Source organism: Bos taurus, chromosome 23 (genome assembly GCF_002263795.3).
Source record: "Bos taurus isolate L1 Dominette 01449 registration number 42190680 breed Hereford chromosome 23, ARS-UCD2.0, whole genome shotgun sequence".
Taxonomy (NCBI): Eukaryota; Metazoa; Chordata; class Mammalia; order Artiodactyla; family Bovidae; genus Bos; species Bos taurus.
This window is the reverse complement of record NC_037350.1, coordinates 17,052,707-17,072,346: the sequence shown is the minus strand read 5'-3', so window position 1 is coordinate 17,072,346 and position 19,640 is coordinate 17,052,707. Positions and strand designations below refer to the sequence as shown.

At 53.4% G+C, this 19,640-nt stretch overlaps 4 protein-coding genes across 5 annotated transcripts in view; 3 read left to right on the top strand and 1 right to left on the bottom strand.

The window, feature by feature from the left end:
* The window catches only part of XPO5 (exportin 5), a 45,051-nt gene extending 41,992 nt beyond the window's left edge, over window positions 1–3,059 (top strand). The window contains exons 30-32 of the mRNA XM_002697301.5: window positions 126–263; window positions 446–610; window positions 755–3,059. Coding sequence (XP_002697347.2) covers window positions 126–263; window positions 446–610; window positions 755–889 — 438 coding nt within the window. The 3' untranslated portion in view covers window positions 890–3,059. The remainder of the gene's footprint in view (window positions 1–125; window positions 264–445; window positions 611–754) is intronic.
* POLR1C (RNA polymerase I and III subunit C) lies at window positions 2,941–9,815 on the bottom strand. Its single transcript, NM_001038124.2, is given in 9 exon segments — window positions 2,941–3,296; window positions 3,410–3,526; window positions 3,643–3,792; window positions 3,939–4,091; window positions 4,177–4,296; window positions 4,581–4,713; window positions 4,925–5,032; window positions 9,497–9,568; window positions 9,688–9,815. Coding segments are annotated over 9 exon segments (1,041 nt in total). The 5' UTR covers window positions 9,757–9,815; the 3' UTR covers window positions 2,941–3,177.
* A 139-nt stretch (window positions 9,816–9,954) lies between these two features.
* YIPF3 (Yip1 domain family member 3) lies at window positions 9,955–14,226 on the top strand. Its single transcript, NM_001076219.1, has 9 exons — window positions 9,955–10,149; window positions 10,778–10,975; window positions 11,163–11,269; window positions 12,514–12,559; window positions 12,700–12,792; window positions 12,947–13,078; window positions 13,265–13,378; window positions 13,544–13,667; window positions 13,766–14,226. The coding sequence occupies exons 1-9, from the start codon at window positions 10,069–10,071 to the stop codon at window positions 13,912–13,914; spliced, it is 1,044 nt and encodes a 347-aa protein (NP_001069687.1). The 5' UTR covers window positions 9,955–10,068; the 3' UTR covers window positions 13,915–14,226.
* Window positions 14,227–16,111: 1,885 nt separating this feature from the next.
* On the top strand, window positions 16,112–19,492 carry LRRC73 (leucine rich repeat containing 73). Of its 2 annotated transcripts, XM_005223555.5 has the most exons (7): window positions 16,112–16,930; window positions 17,551–17,711; window positions 17,841–17,906; window positions 18,062–18,184; window positions 18,571–18,671; window positions 18,819–19,041; window positions 19,169–19,492. In XM_005223555.5, the coding sequence occupies exons 1-7, from the start codon at window positions 16,659–16,661 to the stop codon at window positions 19,237–19,239; spliced, it is 1,017 nt and encodes a 338-aa protein (XP_005223612.1). In that variant the 5' UTR covers window positions 16,112–16,658; the 3' UTR covers window positions 19,240–19,492. The 2 variants fall into 2 exon arrangements, with proteins under 2 accessions (XP_005223612.1, XP_002697303.1); XM_002697257.6 differs by lacking the exon at window positions 17,841–17,906 and having other exon boundaries at window positions 16,503–16,930.
* Window positions 19,493–19,640: the final 148 nt, after the last annotated feature.

Genomic DNA, 19,640 nt, shown 5'->3' with positions numbered 1-19,640 from the left:
TCCTCATCCCTCCTTCTCACCCCTTATGAAACGTTGGGGTCATGGGGATTGACTCAGTTGGGCGAACTGGGGTGCTGGGGCCTTCAGAGAGTCCCCCTTCACCCTGAGCACAGCTGTCTCCCCAGGTGCTGTCAGGGACACTGCTCGCAGATGCTGTTACATGGCTGTTCACCAGCGTGCTGAAGGGCTTACAGACACATGGGCAGCACGACGGCTGCATGGCTTCCCTGGTCCACCTGGCCTTCCAGATATATGAGGCGCTGGTGAGTGGAGAAAGCCTTCAGGCAGGATGGCTGCAGCTTGATTCCTCACAGGCCGCTTCCAGTCACTTGGGCCTTAATAAACTCAACACAGGCAGTTGTCAAGTTGCTAGTGCTGCCCCTGAGACGTGGGTGTGGCAGGGCCCAGACCCATGCCATTGAGTGGGTTTATCCCTACTTCTCAGCGGCCCAGGTACCTGGAGATAAGAGCTGTGATGGAGCAGATTCCAGAAATTCAGAAGGACTGTCTGGACCAGTTTGACTGCAAGTTGTTGAACCCCTCTCTGCAGAAAGTGGCTGACAAGCGCCGGAAGGACCAATTCAAGCGCCTCATTGCTGGGTGCATTGGGGTAGGTCTCACATTTTCCTTAGTGCTCCCAACCACCTTTGCAGTCGCCTCAGAAGCCAGCTGTGGTCCTGCCCATTATGGTAAGATAAGCCCTAAAGTAACCCACTACTCGAGCCCCAGCATTAGTTCTTTCTGTCTTCCACAGAAACCCCTGGGCGAGCAATTCCGGAAAGAAGTTCACATTAAGAATCTTCCCTCACTTTTCAAAAAACCAAAGCCAATGCCGGAGACAGATGCGCTGGACGAGGAGGGCGGCCTGGCCACCATCTTTGAACCCTAAATCAAGCTGTTGCGCATCCTTCCTCAACCTTTATTGTCATCTCTTCTTCCCCTGTGTAGCTGATCTCTAGGCCCCTCTCCACTGCCACCTCACTTTCCACCGTCGTCAGCCTGGAGAGAGATCAAGGGCTGGAGCTGGAGAGAGCGGGCCCTGTTTAGGGCCGGAAGTCATTGTGCTCAAGTATCAAGAGAGGGAGTCAGGGCTTACACCATTCTGTCTAGATTTCCCAGGTATCTCCCATCCTCTTTGGAGTTTTGCCTTTTCCCAGAAAGAGAAGCTAGAGCAGAGTGGCCCTTCTCCCCAAGCCCTCCCGCGCCCAGGCAGCCATACACCTGTGCAGAGTGGTAACTAGGGGCGCTGCACCCAATGCTGCGGCCAGCCAGGCTTGCGGCAAGGGCTCAGCCCCGAACTACTTGTGCCAGAGTTTTTCCTGGGTTGTTGCGAGTTCCACTGAGCCCCCTTGCTGCTGGGCTGACAAGAACCTTCCCCATTCTCCAGGGGCGTATCTGGGTCAGGTGCTGAACTGAATTTGGCCAGTTGCCACTTTGTTTTGAGCAAGAATCTGGTCACCTGAGGGGTTCCGTGGTCTGAGCCACTGCTAAGCTCTGGGTACAGTATCAAACATCCGTCCCTTCAGGGGCCAGGGTCTGTAGTGCTCTAACATCCCTTAGAGCTCACACGTTTTGTCCCGCCACGAATCCTCAGTGTTGTTTCCCCAGCCCCCAGGGTCCACTCAGACACAAGAGCCACAGTACCCTATCTAGTGTCATGTGATGTCACTGGCATTCAAGGATAAATCCAGACCAACTAGGCTATATCTGTGACAAGCAGCTAGCCACTGGTCTCCTCTCCTAGGACTAGCTGAGTCCAGGTGCCTTCAAAAATCTCATGGTCTTTTTCGGGTCCTGGTCACTTCCCTCACGGGCCATTTCCAGAAGAAAAAAACATGCCTTCCCATCAGAGCCTATATTGTGAGTCTCCAGTCTGTTCTAGACATCACTGGATGGCCCTATAAGCAGAGGGGACAGGGGTGTGGGAATCAAGTTAATCTACACAGTGTTCACGAGCTCCCCACAGGCCTGGCATCAGCCCAATCCACTGACCAGGCTTTTCAGTGAGAGCATGGACTGAAGCTGCAGCTCTTAGCTGATGTGGCCCCAGGTCAGGCGGGGGCAGAAAGAGGTGAAGCTGGAAAAGACTTGGCGTCCACATAGCACCCTCTGTGGCACAGGCTGGGTCCGTCCCCTCTTCCTGGGTGGTGCTTTGGGCTTCCTGTCCACTGTGAAGGCCATCTCCGCATGTTTCCCTCCAGATTTACCAGCTGCCCACTCTTCTCTGTGGTGGGGCTGTGGAGGGTATAGTTGTATTTATTGTGTTGTAATATTTTTAACATCCAGTGACTTCATGCTAGAAGTTTTCTATTGTTTATATAACTTTTTTGTAGAAACATTTAACTGAAGCACATCTGCATGTCAGTAAAAATCTCAGTTTCATACAGAAAGGGCCCCAATCTGCCTTTTTCAAACCAGTGACACACTCCAGGGTCGCTGTTCCTCACGAGCATCTTGCCAAGGGGGTTGGACAGGAGGAACTGACTAGGAGACCTCTCCACCAGGCCCGCCCTCTGAACTAAGAATAGCACGCCAGCCGGAGGATTTCTCTGCATGACATGTAGACCAGGTAGTCCTTGCACCCTCAAGTGTCGCCACTGGTGGCCGCTGGACCTAACCCAGAGGGGCTGTCCAAAGAGGACTGCTCTTCCTGCCTGTGTCTTGATGGCTCTCTGACTTGACTGCCATGGAACAGCCTCTTCTCTCAGGAACGTCCTCACCTCTTCCTATCCAGGAAACAGGTGAGCAGCACGTACTGTTTTTCTGTGGTCTGCTTGTGCCCCCATTTGGCATTCTCCTGGGGCTTCAGAGGTACTTGGCCCTGACCTGCAGTCATGTCTGAGGCCAAAATTCCTCACTGCTAAATAATGCCAAATCTCTTCTGAGGTGGGGCCCCATGTTTCTGGATGGAAACTGAAGAAGCTGTCTCCAAGAAAAGGATTTTTGTCTGGATGTGAATTTATTTACACCAAGGCCTTACAAAGGCATAAAAGTCACATTTTGTGGCACATTTAACAAAATGTATTGACTGAAATAAAGCTGGAATTGTCCCAAGAAAACCCAGGCCCCCTAGTCTCTCTGGGCTCTCAGCAGCAGTCCTGCAGGGGCAGGGCAGAACCTGAAGTGTCCAGCTTGCCTCAGGAATATCCAATCCCGGCCATACCATCCAGCGTGGCCTTAGTCCATCTGAACCGCATCCAGTTCGTCCAGGAACCGCTGACACTTCCCCATCAGCACCTTGATGGCTTCACTCACCAGCACGTCTGGTGGCAACACCCCTGTGGACTCAACAGAAACTGGGGACCAGAGAGAAACACGCCTTACACACACTGCTAGATTCCACATCTGACCTCCAGCAGACTGCAGCACCAAAGAACCACTGCCGCCCCACCCTCAAGTTGAAACTCACAGATAAAATGGTCTCGAACACGCGCAAGCCGTACAACCTTCTTTAGCTTCTCATTCCGGAAGACTTCCCTGCTAAACGTATCTAGCCGGGGATTGGCAACTCTGGCCACCTTTTTACCTAATGAAAACAAACCGTATTATAAATACATGAGCCCACAACTTGAATTTCTCTCTGCTACCTTCAAAGGAAATATGCTTTAGGGCCGGGCTTACACAGCATCCCAAATCCCGTACCTTGGATCTCCTGCACCTCAATAACACCAGGTGAGAAGCAGCGGCTCAGCTCTTCCGCCGCCTCCCCTTCCACAGGCTCCAGCAGGGTGATGTCTGGCAGGAGCCTGTAACTGGCTGTTGCCACAGGTGAAAACTTGGCATGATCTTTGCCTGGAGGAAAGAGGGCACTCAGAGCCTGGGAGGAGACCCTTCTTCATATTCCCTAAGCTACTGAGCGAAGGCCCAGTGGCTTTTTGCCTGTTGGGAACATCTCAGCAGAGTTGATCATGGCTCACAGTGTAGTCAAAAGGTCTCACCAATGCCCTTGACACAGTGCATGAGCAGGTCAATCTCCTGGCCAGGCCGCAGCTGTGCAATGAGGATGTCGTCGTGCACCGGGCGGATGGCGCCCTCCGGGAAGAGGTCGGCCTGGTTCCCCAGAGGCACCCACGTCATGTGTCTGGTATACACTGCGGGGAGCACATCACACCCGAGCCCTTGAAACGCGCCCACCAGGGAGCAAGCCCCCCTCCCCCCACAGCCCCCGGCGCGCACCTCTGTGGTTGACATAGAGCTCATTGGGGTCAGAGGAGTCTTTAGCAGCGTGGGGGTTCCGCGTGCACCTGACCTGCAACCGGAACTGCAGGGTGTCGATCTCTGTGCCACCTTCGTCTCCTGCACAAAGGGGGAAGGTGGGGGGCTCACAGCGCTGACGGAAACATCAGCACCAGGCACTACGCCGACTGCCTGGCACATTTCTCTCATTCTCTTGGCAAACACAGGAAGGGCAAGGGTAAGTGTTCCCACAGAAGAGCACAGATGCACCCCAAGATTGGTAATGGACCCAGGGTCCCAAGGTAGATAATGGAGGATTCAAACACTGGCAGTCTGATTCCAGAATCTCTTTCAGAGGAGCACAGCCCCCCTTTTCCCCAAATGTCATTTTCTCAAACCCTCACCTTGGTTCCTATATTCAAAAAGACGGGGGTCGGCATGAATGGGGATGAGGCCCAGGCGGTGGGCGAGGATCTCATCCTGGACAATGGACGTGTTGTTGTACACCAGGACCTTCTCCACAGCCATGGTCGGCACCTGCCCAAGGAAAGAAACCCTGCAGTCCCCCCATCAACTCCCCCGTCTCCAGATACAGGGAGACAGAGACCTCATCCTAGGATACTTGATGAAAAGTTTACAAAGAATGAGCAGGAGGAATGCTCAGCAACACTGCAAGAACACCGCTTGAGACAATTCCTCAAGTGAGGCCCCCCGACAACCCCACCTTTGCCACCGTGTCCACCGATACCTCAGCTAACAGAATGCGCCGAAACGCATTGGCGATGGCTGCGTCGATTCCCACCATGTCAAACTCCAATGAGTTTTCATCCATGTGTACCACATCCACACGGAAATTCTAAAGGGATAGGAGAAACACTAAATGAAGCCTGTTTCTGTACACGCAATACCTCCCCCCACCTGACATTCCCCTCAAAAACCTCCCTTTGCCCAGATGTCCCTCATTAGACCTTACTTTCTCCCCCAATCCTTCATTTGATTTTGGAAAAGCCTTCATTTTTATCTTCCGTTCATTTAAAACCCTCCGCAGGGACTTCCCTGGTGGTCCAGTTGTTAATGCAAAGGGGACACGGGTTTGATCCCTGGTCCAGGAAGATCCCACGCACCATGGAGCAACTAAGCCCATGAACCACAACTACGGAGCCAGCACTCTAGAGCCCATGCTTCACAGGAAGAGAGGCCCCTGCAATAAGAAGCCCTCCCACTGCAGCTAGAGAGCTGCCCCCACTCACTGCAACCAGAGAAAGCCCAGGCATATGAATCAAAGGCCAAGCACAACCAGAAATAAAACTTTTTTACAAATTCCTTAAAAAAATAAAACCTTCTGCAATATGGCTTCCAGCCACATTCACAGAGGCTATGTTACTAAGAACAGGCTCACACAGTGCCCACCCAGTTGACACTACTCAATTTTTATCTTACTATACACCTCTGCTACACCTGGCATTGTTGAGAGAAGCCTGTTTCCAAACTCAGCTGCCTTGATTTCAGAGCATCAATCTTCTCCTCCTCATTGACCAATCCTTCTAAATTCACAGTCTTCTACCTACTATATAAATGTTACTGTTTCCCAAGTTTTTGTCTCTCTCCAGTGTGACCTCATGAGAAGGCAATGGCAAGCCACTCCAGTATTCTTGCCTAGAAAATCCCATGGACAAGGAGGAGCCTGGTAGGCTGCAGTCCATGGGGTCGCTAAGAGTCTGACACGACTGAGAGACTTCACTTTCACTTTTCACTTTCACACACTGGAGAAGGAAATGGCAACCCACTCCAGTGTTCTTGCCTGGAGAATCCCAGGGATGGGGGAGCCTGGTGGGCTGCAGTCTATGGGGTCACACAGACTCGGACATGAGAAGTGACTTAGCAGCAGCAGCAGGGTGACCTCAACCCTGCTCATGGTTTCAGCAATTATCTGTATGAACAACTCTTTATATATATATATATATATATATAATCAGTTTGCTGGACTTCACTCACAGGAAACTGTATGCCTCAACATTCCCCTTCCCTAGACTGATTTCTCATCGCTAAATGACCACCACGCATCAGAGCAGTAATTTTACACTCCCCCACTAACAGCCCATATCCAAGCAATCACCAAATTTACCTTTCATCTCCCCTGTGCTCTATTTCATCATCACAATCTGCATTTCTGCCTTCAGCTTCAACTTCCCTATGCAACTGTCACAAATTGTGCACACCCCACAGGACAAGCCTCAAATCCTCTATCTCTAAACTTGCAGATATGATCCTACTTGCTTAAGAACTCTTCCAGAGCTCCCTATCACCTCTGGTGCCTAAAATACACTTCAATCTTGCCTACCACTGAGCTGCTTGGACACTCCTCAGCCTCTGCTCCTTGTTCAAGGCTGAACTTAGATGTCATCTCCTTCAGGAAATCTTCCATACCTCTGCTCCCCATTCCCATTCTGGATTAAGTGTCTGTGTGGGATACCACCCCCAAAAAAATCTGGACCTCCACCCCACCCCCATCATCCTTTCTTGCTTCCAGCTGCCTTTGCTGCATTACACTGGAGTCATTTGTTTATGTTGGCCTCATCATACACAGACATTGGGCAAAAGGCAAAGCCACCTCTCCTTGTTTTGCACTGAATGAGATGATGAAGCATGGAGGAATGGGATCAGGAATAGGAATTAAGCCTTGATTAAACTTTGTGACACCTGTATAGTAAACCCTGACTAGAAACCCAACAGAGCTTGGCCAAGCATGCGCAATAAAGAGGCACAGGCTTCTGTACAACCTTCCACACCTGGTGCTTCACTCTAAGGGAAAATTAAGGGGGAAAAAGGCTCTTAGTGTGGTGGCTTTAGGAGACAGACGCACAAGAGAAGCTGTTATAAAGTGCAATCAAGAAACCACCCATCCTCCCAATAATAAATAGACTGTCCCTAATTAAAGAAGTCAAGTGGGCCTTAGGAAGCATTACTATGAACAAGGTTAGTGGAGGTGATGGAACTCCAGTTGAACTATTTAAAGTCCTAAAAGATGATGCTGTTAAAGTGCAGCACTCAATATGCCAGCAAATTTGGAAAACTAAGCAGTGACCACAAGACTTGAAAAGGTCAGTTTTCATTCCAATCCCAAAGAAGAGGAATGCCAAAGAATGTCCAAACTACTGCACAACTGAGCTCGTTTCACATGCCAGCAAGACTATGCTCAAAATTCCCCAAGCTAGGCTTCAACAGTAGTGAACCAAGAACTTCCAGATGTTCAAGCTGGATTTAGAAAAGGTAGAGGAACAAGAGATCAAATTGCCAACATCCTCTGGATCATAGAAAAAGCAAGAGAAGTCCAGAAAAACATTTACTTCTGCTTCAATGACTAAAGCCTTTGACTGTGTGGATCACAACTGTGGAAAATTAGAGAAATGAGAACACCAGACAACATTACCTGCCTCCTGAAAAACCTGTATGCAGATCAGGAAGCAACAGTTAGAATTGGAGATGGAACAATGGACTGGTTCAAAATTGGGGAAGGAGTACATCAAGGCTGTGTATTGTCACCCTGCTTATTTAACTTATATAACTTACATGCAGAGTACTGGCTGAAGCACAAGCTGCAGTCAAGATTGCCAGGAGAAATATCAATAACCTCAGATATGTAGGTGACACCATCCTGACGGCAGAAACTGAAGAGGAACTAAAGAGCCTCTTGATGAAGGTGAAAGAGGAGAGTGAAAAAGCGGGCTTAAAACTCAACATTCAAAAAACTAAGATCATGGCATCTGATCCTATCATTTCATAACAAACAAATGGGGAAAAAAATGGAAACAGTGACAGACTTCATTTTCTTGGGCTCCAAAGTCACTGTGGACAGTGACTACAGCCTTGAAAGACACTTGCTCCTTGGAAGAAAAGCTATGACAAAGCTAGACAGCACATTAAAAAGCAGAGACATCACTTTGCTGACAAAGGTCCATATAGTCACAGCTATGGTTTTTCCAGTAGTCATGCATGGATGTGAGAGATGGTTGAGTGCCAAAGAATTGATACCTTCGAATTGTGGTTCTGGAGAAGACTCTTGAGAGTCCCTTAGACAACAAGGAGATCAGACTATCAAACCAGTCAATCCTAAAAGAAATCAACCCTGAATATTCACTGAAGGACTGAGGCTGAAGCTGAAGCTCCAATACTTTGGCCACGTAATGCCGAGAGCTGACTCATTGCAAACGAGTGATGCTGGGAAAGACTGAGGGCAAGAGGAGAAGGGGGCGACAGAGGATAGGATGGTTGGATGGTATCACTGACTCAATGGACATGAGTTTGAGCAAACTCCAGGAGATACAGAACGACAGGGAAGCTTGGCGTGCTGCAGTCCCTGGGGTCACAAAGAGTCAGACACAACTGAACAACAACAAAGAAACCTGCACCCATTCAAGGAATTAAAGGAAGGGGGCTAGAAAGACCCTCGGGTGGGCTCCTCACTCGTGTGGACACCCGTATTCTTCTGTGAGTGCCTACTTTCCCTTCTCCTTATAAATTGCTTCTTTGTTCTCTCTACACCTCAGTTTCTCTGTGTGACTTTTTTTTTGTACTCCCTGTCCAAACTCCTTTGGACAAGTAGAATAAGAACCTGGACCTTTAATTTAGCCTGTCCCACATCACAAGTATGGTAGGAGACAGACGGACTCCCATTGAGGTATTTACTCTCAGCCTCCTGTTTGCCCTCCAGAAACAGAAGAAACAACAGAAACAGAATAAACAGTCTTTGTCTCTTGTAAACATCTTGAAGAAATAATCATAGCAAGAACAAAGCAATGCAAAATCCCTCCTCTGAGTAAGGATTAAGGGATCTCCGCTTCCCTCTTTTTAGGATAAGGAAGATACATCACAAGTGCAGAAAAGCTACTTGAGGTCAAAAGTCAGAGGATAATTCAGGCCATAATGAGTCTTGCTCTTTCCAGAAGCCTTCACTTCCAGATTCATCTTGGCTGAGAGATGAGTGTGTACCCCATGGGAGGATCCTGCCCGTGTGCCTTTCTACATGTACTTTTCTTTTCAATAAACTTCGTACTTTACTCTGTACCTTCTACCTTCTCGCCTGAATTCGTTCTTGACTAGGCAGACAAGGTACTAGAGACTCTAGCCCTAACTGCTGGCTCCTGTGGTCGTGGTTAGGACTACCGGTGGGGAAAACTAAGACCCTGCTTCCAGCTACCGCTCTCTGCAGCTTGCTGCAAGCTGCCCTTTGCTGCTGCGCCTTGGAAATTACAAGAACAGCTTCTAAGGTACAGGTTGCTCATATCACAAAGTCCGATCCCACAGTTCCAGCTCCACCTACCTTCTCAAAGCGGTCCTGGTCCCAGGCATCATCGTAGCCTGAATAGTTACCGGGAAAGTCAGTGGTATGAACCTAGAGCAAAGAGAGACGAGAATGTCCGCGAAGGGGCAGCGAGGCCAAGCCCGTCCCCACCCTGACCCCAACTCATCCCTGATTCACTCTGCTCCCGAGCTGAAGGCCACAAGACTTACATTGCGAACCCCGAACTCCCCTAGAACCACGCGGGTCCTCATTTCCTCCACAGCCTGGGCCGCCGCCATCTTCAACTCCTCCACGCGACCAGAGTACCTAACTGATGCGTGCGCACTAGTCGTCCGCCTCTGTTTCTGTAGCAACGCACCACCTCCTAGAATCTTAAATATCGCGAGACTGTGCCTTGCCTCCGTCCACGTCCCCAGCTACCGGAAGTCAGTTTGAGCCAAACATCCGGGTTTCTCTTTTTTTGCGTTCCGACCCATCGTACCTTTCTTTCTTGTCCCTAGACCTGTCCCTTTCTCAGGCCCACGTCTCTCCCACTCCTCCTCCGCGCGCGGGACAAGCGCGGGCTTCAGCGACGGGAGCCCTCGAGGGACATGGCAACTCCAGCCGCGCCGACTGGCGGCGCCCGAAACGGGGCCGGCCCGGAATGGGGAGGGTTCGAAGAAAACATCCAGGTAATGGCCCCACGGCTCCGGCTGCCCGCAGCCCCAGGGCCGGCAGCCGTCCTGAAGTCATGTGGGGACTCTCCCTCAGAGCCTGGAAGTCTGGTCCATTTGCAACACTTTTTCTCTTTTTTGAGTCTTGGTGCACAAGAAAGGCAGTGGGACTAGTGCTGGCTGATCTTAAAGGTCCAGACTGGTACTCCAGCCAGGGGCCTTAGGTATCTGGGCCCAATTGCTCTTGCTTTCTACAAGTTAAAGAAACTCAGTCGGAGTCAGGCATGGCGGGAGGCGGGAGTGGACTTGGGGGTGGATGGGATTCACTAGCCAAAACCACACTTTGTGCGCATAGCCTTGATTTGGGGTTGGGAGAGGTGAAGGAAATGGGCACTTTGCAGCCTTTTGGGGCCTTGGTAGGGAAGGTAGGAAAAAGCCGTGTATAAAAGACAGGGACTAGGTTCACCAGACTAGAACAGAGAACCAAACAAGCAGGGGTTCTGAGACCAAATGAGGGGAGGAGAGTGGCATCATCTGTGGTGATTTCAAGTCCTGTCCCCTAGCCCCAAACCTTGTGGTGAACAAAGAAGGACTTAACTGGATGAAGCAGAAAGGTCCTGCACTCTAGGATCTGTTGTCTTCACAGGGTGGGGGCTCAGCAGTGATTGACATGGAGAATATGGATGATACCTCGGGCTCCAGCTTCGAGGATATGGGTGAGCTGCATCAGCGCCTGCGTGAGGAAGAAGTGGATGCTGATGCAGCTGCCGCTGAAGAAGAGGATGGGGAGTTCCTGGGGATGAAGGGCTTTAAGGGACAGCTGAGCCGGCAGGTGGCTGATCAGGTAAGCACAGTTGGCTCCCTGACAGGTGGAAAAGTATACCCAGGAGACCTCTGGTTCTAAAGTTGGCAAAGTTCACCCCAGGTTGTCCAGTTCAAACCATGTTGAAATCAGATAAAAAATAAGTAACAGAGCATAGAGCCAAGAGTTTGACAGAACCCTTCCACTCCACCCATCTTCCTTGCTATAGATGTGGCAGGCAGGGAAGAGACAAGCTTCCAGAGCCTTCAGCTTGTATGCCAACATCGACATCCTGAGACCCTACTTTGATGTGGAGCCGGCCCAGGTGCGAAGCAGGTGAGGCTCCTCCTCCTGACAGAAACTGCCCTCCTAACATCCAAACTACAACCGGACATCAAACCCTTAGACTCCCCTCGTCATGACCCAGCCACACCATACCTCTTGTCATAGAACAGGGCGTGGTGACAACACACTGCCTTCCTCCTCTTCTCCATTTAATAAACTATTCCTCTTCCCTCAAAGCTTGGCTCAAATGTCACTTCCTTTGCTCCCCATTCCCAGTGTGTCCTGTCCTGGTGCTCCAGTAGGGCTCTGCACTGCCAACAGGTAACATTTCAGCAGTGCTATACTTCCCTATTCCTGGCTCTTTCCAAAGACTTCCTCAGAAGCAGGCTCTGTTTTGTTTACTTTTTAATTCTCAGGACCAGAACAGCCTCTGAATCTGAATATCAGTACATAGTTGTTGAATGACTTCAAGAACTGGATTTAATCTTGGCTTGGTTCTTTGTTCATCCTTTAATTCAACTAGTGCTTATCAAATACCCACTACCACTTAGCAAGTATTTACTAAGCTTTGGCTGTGCATCAGGCGCTGTAGTAGTTGTGTCTGGGAGCCTTAGACACAAGATGGGATGTGTAACTCAAGGGCAGCCCTCAAGCACTCATTTGCCATGAAGGGACACACCCAGGAGGGACCCCTGACCCAGGGTTGGCTGGAGGGTTGGACAGGGCAGCTTCCTCACAAGTAAAATCCAGTCAAGATCTAAGGTACTACTAGTGAGTCACTTAAGAAGTCGGGAAGGTTTTGGTACTTCTGTTTGTCTTGCCTGGAATTTTAATACCACTTCAAATATATTTCTCAAGAAAATGCTCAGTGGTATCTGGAGGGATGATAAGTAGGAAGAGGCAGGGGGCACCCTGGTTCTCACAAGTGACAACTTTCCTTCTAAACATTTCCCAGGGGTTTATCTTTACATCTCTGCTGAGGTTTGCATGTCTTTTAAAGGGGAACAGGTCACATAGGTAAATGGTCAAGCCCTCCCAAAGGCCCAGGGGGCCCTAAGGATTCTCCATGTTGCTGCTGCATCAGTCGGCACAGTGTCAGGGCTGTTCTTCCTGGAAGCATTTTCAGGGCAGGGTAGTGATTTCCTCGTTCATCTGTCTTTACTACCCTCTTCTTCCTTACCATCCAGCGTGTTCTCTTCAGGTAGCGAGATGAGTAAGAATCAGGCTTTCCAGAACCTCATGGCCTAGTGCTGCCTCTGCTCTCATCTGCTCTCCTCTTTCCTCTCCCCTCCCAGGCTCCTGGAATCCATGATCCCTATCAAGATGGTCAGCTTCCCCCAGGTGAGTAGGGGGGTGTAGCATGTCTGAAAGAGCCGGGGGAGGAACTGGGGCAGAGGGTGGGGCCACCAGGCAAAGCCCGGGAAGACATCAACAGAAGAGCCATTGTACCCCCCAGCCTGAATGAGTTGGTATATTGACAGAAAATCGCAGGTGAGCTCTACGGACCTCTCATGCTTGTCTTCACGCTGGTGGCCATCCTCCTCCACGGGATGAAGACATCTGACACCATTATCGTAAGCAGGACAGAGGACTTTGTGGGGGTGACTGAAATGAGTTGAAAGCTGCCCACAGAGACACGGTGGATAGAAGCAGGCCCTGAGGGAGGAGGCCCTGGGCGAGACTGAGACCAGAGGCCTCACAGAACTAATTAGAGCCTTCACCCCACAGCGGGAGGGCACCCTGATGGGCACAGCCATTGGCACCTGCTTCGGCTACTGGCTAGGCGTCTCGTCCTTCATTTACTTCCTCGCCTACCTGTGCAATGCGCAGATCACCATGCTCCAGATGCTGGCACTGCTGGTAAGGAGTCTAGCACAGTGGTGGGCAAGTGTGATCTAAAAGAGTAACCAGGCTCTGGTCTGCAGCTGTCCTAGGGCCCCAGGGTCTGGAATGGGGTGAGTTGGCCAGTGGACCATTTATTTTTCAAGGTCCCCACGAGGCCAGCTCAGTCTGAGCGACTTTCCTCTCCACCATCCTCCTTCCTAGGGCTACGGCCTCTTCGGACACTGCATTGTCCTGTTCATCACCTATAACATCCACCTCCATGCCCTCTTCTACCTCTTCTGGCTGCTGGTGGGTGGGTTGTCCACCCTGCGCATGGTAAGCTGGGCAGGAGGTTTCTAGGGGTGGGCTGCCCTACCAGGGAGTTGGGAAAACAGCTCAAAGCTCAAGTCCAATCCCACAAAGTTTCTGCTCTGGGTAAGAGTGGCTTCCTCACATCACTTGCTTGGAGCAGGCCTCTGAGCTCTATTCCTGTTGCCCAAGGTGGCAGTGTTGGTGTCACGGACCGTGGGCCCCACACAACGGCTGCTCCTCTGTGGCACCCTGGCTACCCTGCACATGCTCTTCCTACTCTATCTGCATTTTGCCTACCACAAGGTGGTAGAGGGTGAGTGACAGGAGGGCCTGGCTGCAGGGAGGGGAAGGATAGCTGCCTAGGGCAGGACCCTGCCAACCCTCACTCACTTTGCATCCTCCTCCTTTCAGGGATCCTGGACACGCTGGAGGGCCCCAACATCCCGCCCATACAGAGGGTCCCCAGAGACATCCCTGCCGCACTCCCTGCTGCCAGGCTTCCCACCACCGTGCTCAACGCCACAGCCAGGGCTGTCGCCGTGACCCTGCAGTCACACTGACCCCACCTGAAATCCCCGGCCGGCCCCTTTCCCCCAGCGGTGAAGCGGAGGAAGATTAAAGGACAGTACTGATGACGTGTGTCTCTTTGATGGGGTCTGCAGCTGCCACAGAGCTGTAGCCACTTAAGTATCTCCTCGATGCCTGTCGGGCTTCTGGGGGCACAAGGCCAGGAACTCCTGGCCAGGACTGCAGGGCTCTGCAGCCAGTGCAGAAAGTGGGTCAGCTCCTCAGAGGCCCTCTCACCACCTACCCCTTCCTTCCTCTTTCTCTCTCCCAAGTTGTCTTGCTAAATATAGACTTGGTAATTAAAATATTGATTGAAGTCTGGGCCTGCAGCTACCCCTTCCAGTGGTCCTCCCTGCCACCCTCCTTCCTGTGTACTTCCCTGTTCTGTCAGTGGTGGTCATGTCACATGTTCCTCCCTTAAGTATAGCCTCTGCAGCAGAATGAAAGTCAGACAGCCCAGGGACTTCCCCTGGCAGACCAGTGGTTAAGACTCTGCACTTCCACTGCAGGGGGCATGGGTTCAGTCCCTGGTCAGGGAACTAAGATCCCACAGGCCACATGGCGTAGCCAAAAATATTAATCAAGTGGGACAGTCCAGACTGCATCGACTACATTGAAGACTGCCTGTCCCTGAGGCAGAGGGAATGAGAATCCATGCAGCATCACGGAGGCCTTAGCTCAAGAACCATGAATCTGATGGAACAGTGCACCCAACTTGACTCTGGGCTCCGTGTTACTCTTGGGATGCTTATGGAGCAGTGACAATTGGACACAAATTTCCAGATGCATCCCCATGTCATGACAAGGTCCTTTGGCACCTGGGTCATTGTGTAAGGATAATCTTCCTGTGGGAGCTCACATCTGAAGTCAGAGTTGGCTTTGCCCTGGTTATATGGGGCCAGAGCAATAAAGCTTTCTTCAGTTCTCGTAGTCTTTCCTCTTAAAAGCAACAACCACCCCAAACACAGCACATCCACCCCCACTAGCTGTTTCATCTGTTCCACCTCAGGAGTTACTTAGGGTGGTTAATGGAAGGAACAGGATCATTGGCCTCCCTTCACTACTTTGTATGATTCTTTTTTTTTTTTTTTTTTTGCTGATTTTTTTTTTTAACTTTACATAATTGTATTAGTTTTGCCAAATATCAAAATGAATCTGCCACAGGTATACATGTGTTCCCCATCCTGAACCCTCCTCCCTCCTCCCTCCCCATACCATCCCTCTGGGTCATCCCAGTGCCCTAGCCCCAAGCATTCAGTATCGTGCATCGTGTATGATTCATTTTTTAAAAATTCATTACCCTAGTAAATCTGGGTCAGCATTTCTCCTTTCTAATAAGGGAACTAAGAAACATGCCTAGGGTTTGCCCTATGTGACCATACGGGATACACTGTTACCAGTGGACCAAGTTGTAAGTGCACTGCCTGTGTTAAGCAGTGTGCCCTTACTGAAAGCTCCAGCCACCCTCCACGGCCACAAAGCCATTCCAGGCGGCCATCCTGGCACCCCTTTCATTTTGGCCACTCCAGTCTCCACGGGTACTGAGAATGTCAGCACCAGCAGCGCCCTGATCACCTGGGAAAGAAGCCGCACCAGCACCTTGCATCTACCTGCGGCTCACCTGCTCCAAGGACCTTTTGAGGGTTCCACTGGGCCTGTCAACTCAGGCCGTCTCAGCCAGGACGGGACCCCGGGGGCCGCAGCGGGGCCGCAGCTGCGCCGCAGCCATCATGGCAAGGGGCACGCGGCTGGAATCCCCACGCACGCGGCGCCTCTCGTCGCGCGGGCGGGGCGAGGCGCAGATTAAAGGGCCCTAGGGACCTCGAAACTGGATGGCGGAGCCGGTAGGCGGCGGGGAGAGAGGCGTGCCTTGGATCCCGGCGAAGGCACGACAGAAAAATGAGCAAAAGGACCCAGTACACTAATAGTCCAAACGCCATCTCCACGTGACGTGCCTCTATTCTCCTCTCCCCATCCCCTGCCCGACCCAGGCTTCCACCCAGCTACCTACTCTCCACCTGTCGTCTGGCCCCACACCCAGGGGACGGGCGTCCCCACCTGAACGCCGGGTGTGCGCAAACCTGGCGGGCCCGCGTGGCCTAGGCCGGGCAGGGGGCGGGGCGAGCGGTGGTGACGCGACCGTTGCCATGGGAACCCGCCGCCCGCTCCGGCTCAGCAGCTTCAGCCGAAGCTGCAGCCCGCCGCCCGCTGCCAGCCTGCCGGCCCGCCGGCCTGCCCGCCTCGGGCTCTCCCTACGAGGCGGTAGGGGGAGCGGGGCTGGAGGAAGGGAGAGAGCAGATGCGGCCTCCGAGCGGAGACTGGTCCCGCGCGTCCTAAGCTGAGGTCCCTGAGCCGCCGCCACAACCGCGAGGGACGAGGACCAGCGCGGAGCAGCGCCCGCCCGACCCCGGAACGCGCCCCCCGGCCCGTCGCCCAGACACGGACCACAAGATCCGTCCCAGCTCCAGCGCCGCGCGGTCTCAGCCCGGCCGGCGACCTCGGCGGCTTCGCAATCCCGGCCGGCCCCGGCCCCGGCGCTCCTCTCCGCCGCCGCCGCCGCCGCCGCCCCCGCCACCCCCACCGCCGCCGCCGCCTCCTGCGCCTCTGCCGCCCCCGCTACCCCCTCTGCGTCCGCGACCCCAGCCCGGGCCCCGACCCCAGCCCCGACCCCTCCCGCGGCCCCGCCAACCTCGGCCGCGGCCCGGGCCCCGGCCCCGGCCGCCCAGCCGTGGGTACGATGCTGCCCAGCTCCATCCAGATTTCGGGGGAGCCTCTGTCAGGCGCCGAGGTGCGGGACATCTGCCGCGGCCTGCGCGACAACGCCGTGCGCCTGCTCTCACTGCGCGGCTGCCGTCTCTGCGACCGCGACTTCGGCCGAATCTGCCGGGCCCTGGCCGGGGCCACGTCCCTGGCGCAGCTCAACCTTAACCTGGGCGTCGTGTCCAGCCCCAGCCGCATCAAGCAGCTGGCGGAGGCGCTGCGGACCAACCGCTCCATCCAGTCCCTCTTGTGAGTGTGCTCTCTCGAAAGGGGGTCCTGGGCACCACACCCCTTCCTCGCACTCCTCTTGCCACCTCCTGTTCCTTCCTTCCCACACCTTGTACCTGTCTTTGCACTTGACCTACCTTCTCACCCCTTATTCAGGCACCTCTTCTCTCTGACCATACCGCTACCACACCCTCCAAGCTCCTGCTTCATCTCCAGACTGACACGAGCCCCACCCCAAGTGAGACAGGATACCCACCCTCTTCCTGGCAGGGTCCATGTACCTCCCAACCGGATCACCCCAGTGGCTTCTCCAGGGCAGCTGCTCTGTCCCCAGAGAAGAAATCCTCCCCTGAGGACTAGATCCCTGCCCATACATTCTGTCCAAAATACCATCCCCACATGCCCCTTCTCTGTGTTCTGATCTGGAGCCTAGTCCCTGCCCACAAAAAGAAGCCACATTCCTCTTCTAACTGCATTCTTTCAGAATCTAGAACTTTCTTCCTTCCCAGGGCCTCTCCCATGTGCTGTGACCGAATGTCCTTCTCACCTCTAGGGCTCACCATCAGGGAGGGTGCCCCTTCCCCCTTACAGACAGGGCTGACGTTGGCAGTAACCTTTGCTCTCTGCTCTTACCCTCCAAGCCTGCATGGGAGCCCTCTGACAGACGCAGGTCTGGCCTTGTTGAATCCAGCCCTGGCCCTCCACCCTGCCCTCGTGGCACTGGACCTGGGGGACTGCATGCTGGGTGATGAAGCCATCAACCTCATCTGTGGCCTCCTCCCGCCTGACGGGGCCAAGTCTGGTGAGCAGGGGCCCTGCTGAGGGCAAGGGCTGATGTGGCCTTGATGAAAAGCGAAAAACTAAGTGCAGAGGGGAAGGGGCCTGGCCCGGAGAAGAGGGCTCTAACTGTGTGGGTGAGAATGTTTTTCAGATCCTCTCAAGGAGGGAGGGTTGGAGCTGAGCAGGAATGGAGACCCAGGAATCCAGGCTACAGCAGGCAGGAAGGGCATGGGGCTCTAATGTCCCTGAAGCTCTGTGGAGGGGGTGGCGTGGCTCTCAGTCACTAGGGACACCCCAAAGATCCCCAGGTGGGGGAGGGGTTGGGGAAGGGCCTGACCTTCCCCATCCTGGCTTCTCACTGTGACTGCCCAGGCCTGAAGGAGCTGACACTGAGCGCTAACCCCGGCATCACCCCTAAGGGCTGGAGCCGCCTCGCCATTGCCGTGGCCCACAGCTCCCAGGTCCGCGTCCTCAATCTGGACTACAACCCCCTGGGTGAGGCTCACAAAAGTCCCTTTTGATTCTCAGCACGCCCCTCACCCCACCTCCAAGAACCTGGGATCATCAGTTGCCATGGTAACCACTACACTGGAGAAGCAAAGGAAAAAGGGGGTTGTGGGTGGAGGTACAGGAGCCACCGGTGTGCAGGACCAGCTGACCAACAGTTAGATCAGAGCATCCATCACCACCCCCGGGGCCTGGCTGGCTTCATCCATTTACTAGCCAGTCACAATGCTCCCCTCCTGGCCATCTACCAATTGCCAGCCTTTCCTGGCTTGGGGTGGGATCTCAGGTGTTTAGGGTGATGGGGAGGCTGTGGCAAAGAGTTAGCAGGCCCACAAATGACTGCAGGTGAGTGTGTGTGTGTGCTGTCTCCCCAGGTGACCACGTGGCAGGGATGCTGGCTGTAGCTGTGGCCTCCAGCCGCACCTTAGAGGTCCTAGACTTGGAGGGCACAGGGCTCACCAACCAGTCAGCTCAGGTGAGAAGTCTTCATGTTGGGGGATGGACCAGAGGTTGAGGTTAGCCTCAACATACATCCTGTGGACATACCAAAGGGGTGGCAGCTTGGAGCCTGAGGAGCCACGTTAACTGCATTCATCCTTTTCCATATTCTTCCCCACCACAGACCCTGCTGGACATGGTAGAAAATTACCCTACAGCTCTGCGGAGTCTGGTGTTGGCCGAGAACAGCATTAGCCCGGAGCTGCAGCAGCAGATCTGTGACCTCCTCTCTGAGGGGGAGGAGGAGGAGGAGGTGGCAGGAGGGCCTGGTGACACCCAGGAACGAGAGCGAGCCCGGGAGCCTGCTGCCCACCAGAGGAGCAGCAGCTCCTGGACGGGCCCCAGTGGTAAGATCCCCCAGGGCTTGATCGGAGGCTTGAGACCAGGGAGACGGGGTGGGGAACTTAGGCCACTTGTTTGTGGTCCCCAGAGGAGGGATGCACGGCGGTCTGAACACCCCTCCGCTTTCCACAGATCCCAGCTCTCAGATGGTGCTAATGACATCAGGACTAGGGGACAGTCTGTTGGCTGAGACTGAGATGTGACTCTCTGTTTCTGCGCATCATTACATCTGTGTCTCCAGCACTTTGCCCCAGATGTCAGGGTCAGACCCTGGGGCTTGGGGATGGGGGGTGGTGCCTGGGGCTCTGGCAGCTCCTGGCGGTGTGGTGGGAGGCTCTGGAGGCTGTGACTCAACAAAATCCTCGGGGGCACTGGAACCCAAGGCAATGCTTCTGGACTTGTTGGCAGCTCTGGCTGCAGCCCGCTGGCTCGGAAGAGATTTTATGAACTCTATAACCTGGTGTGTGGCTCTGGTCACTGGGGGATGGCAGTAGGGCAGGAATTGCAAATACCTCTAGACATCACTAGGTGGCAGTGCTACCCCATGGCCCAAGTTCTAGGCAGTATCCACTGGCCCCAAATGTCTCACTGGCTCAGGTCTCTG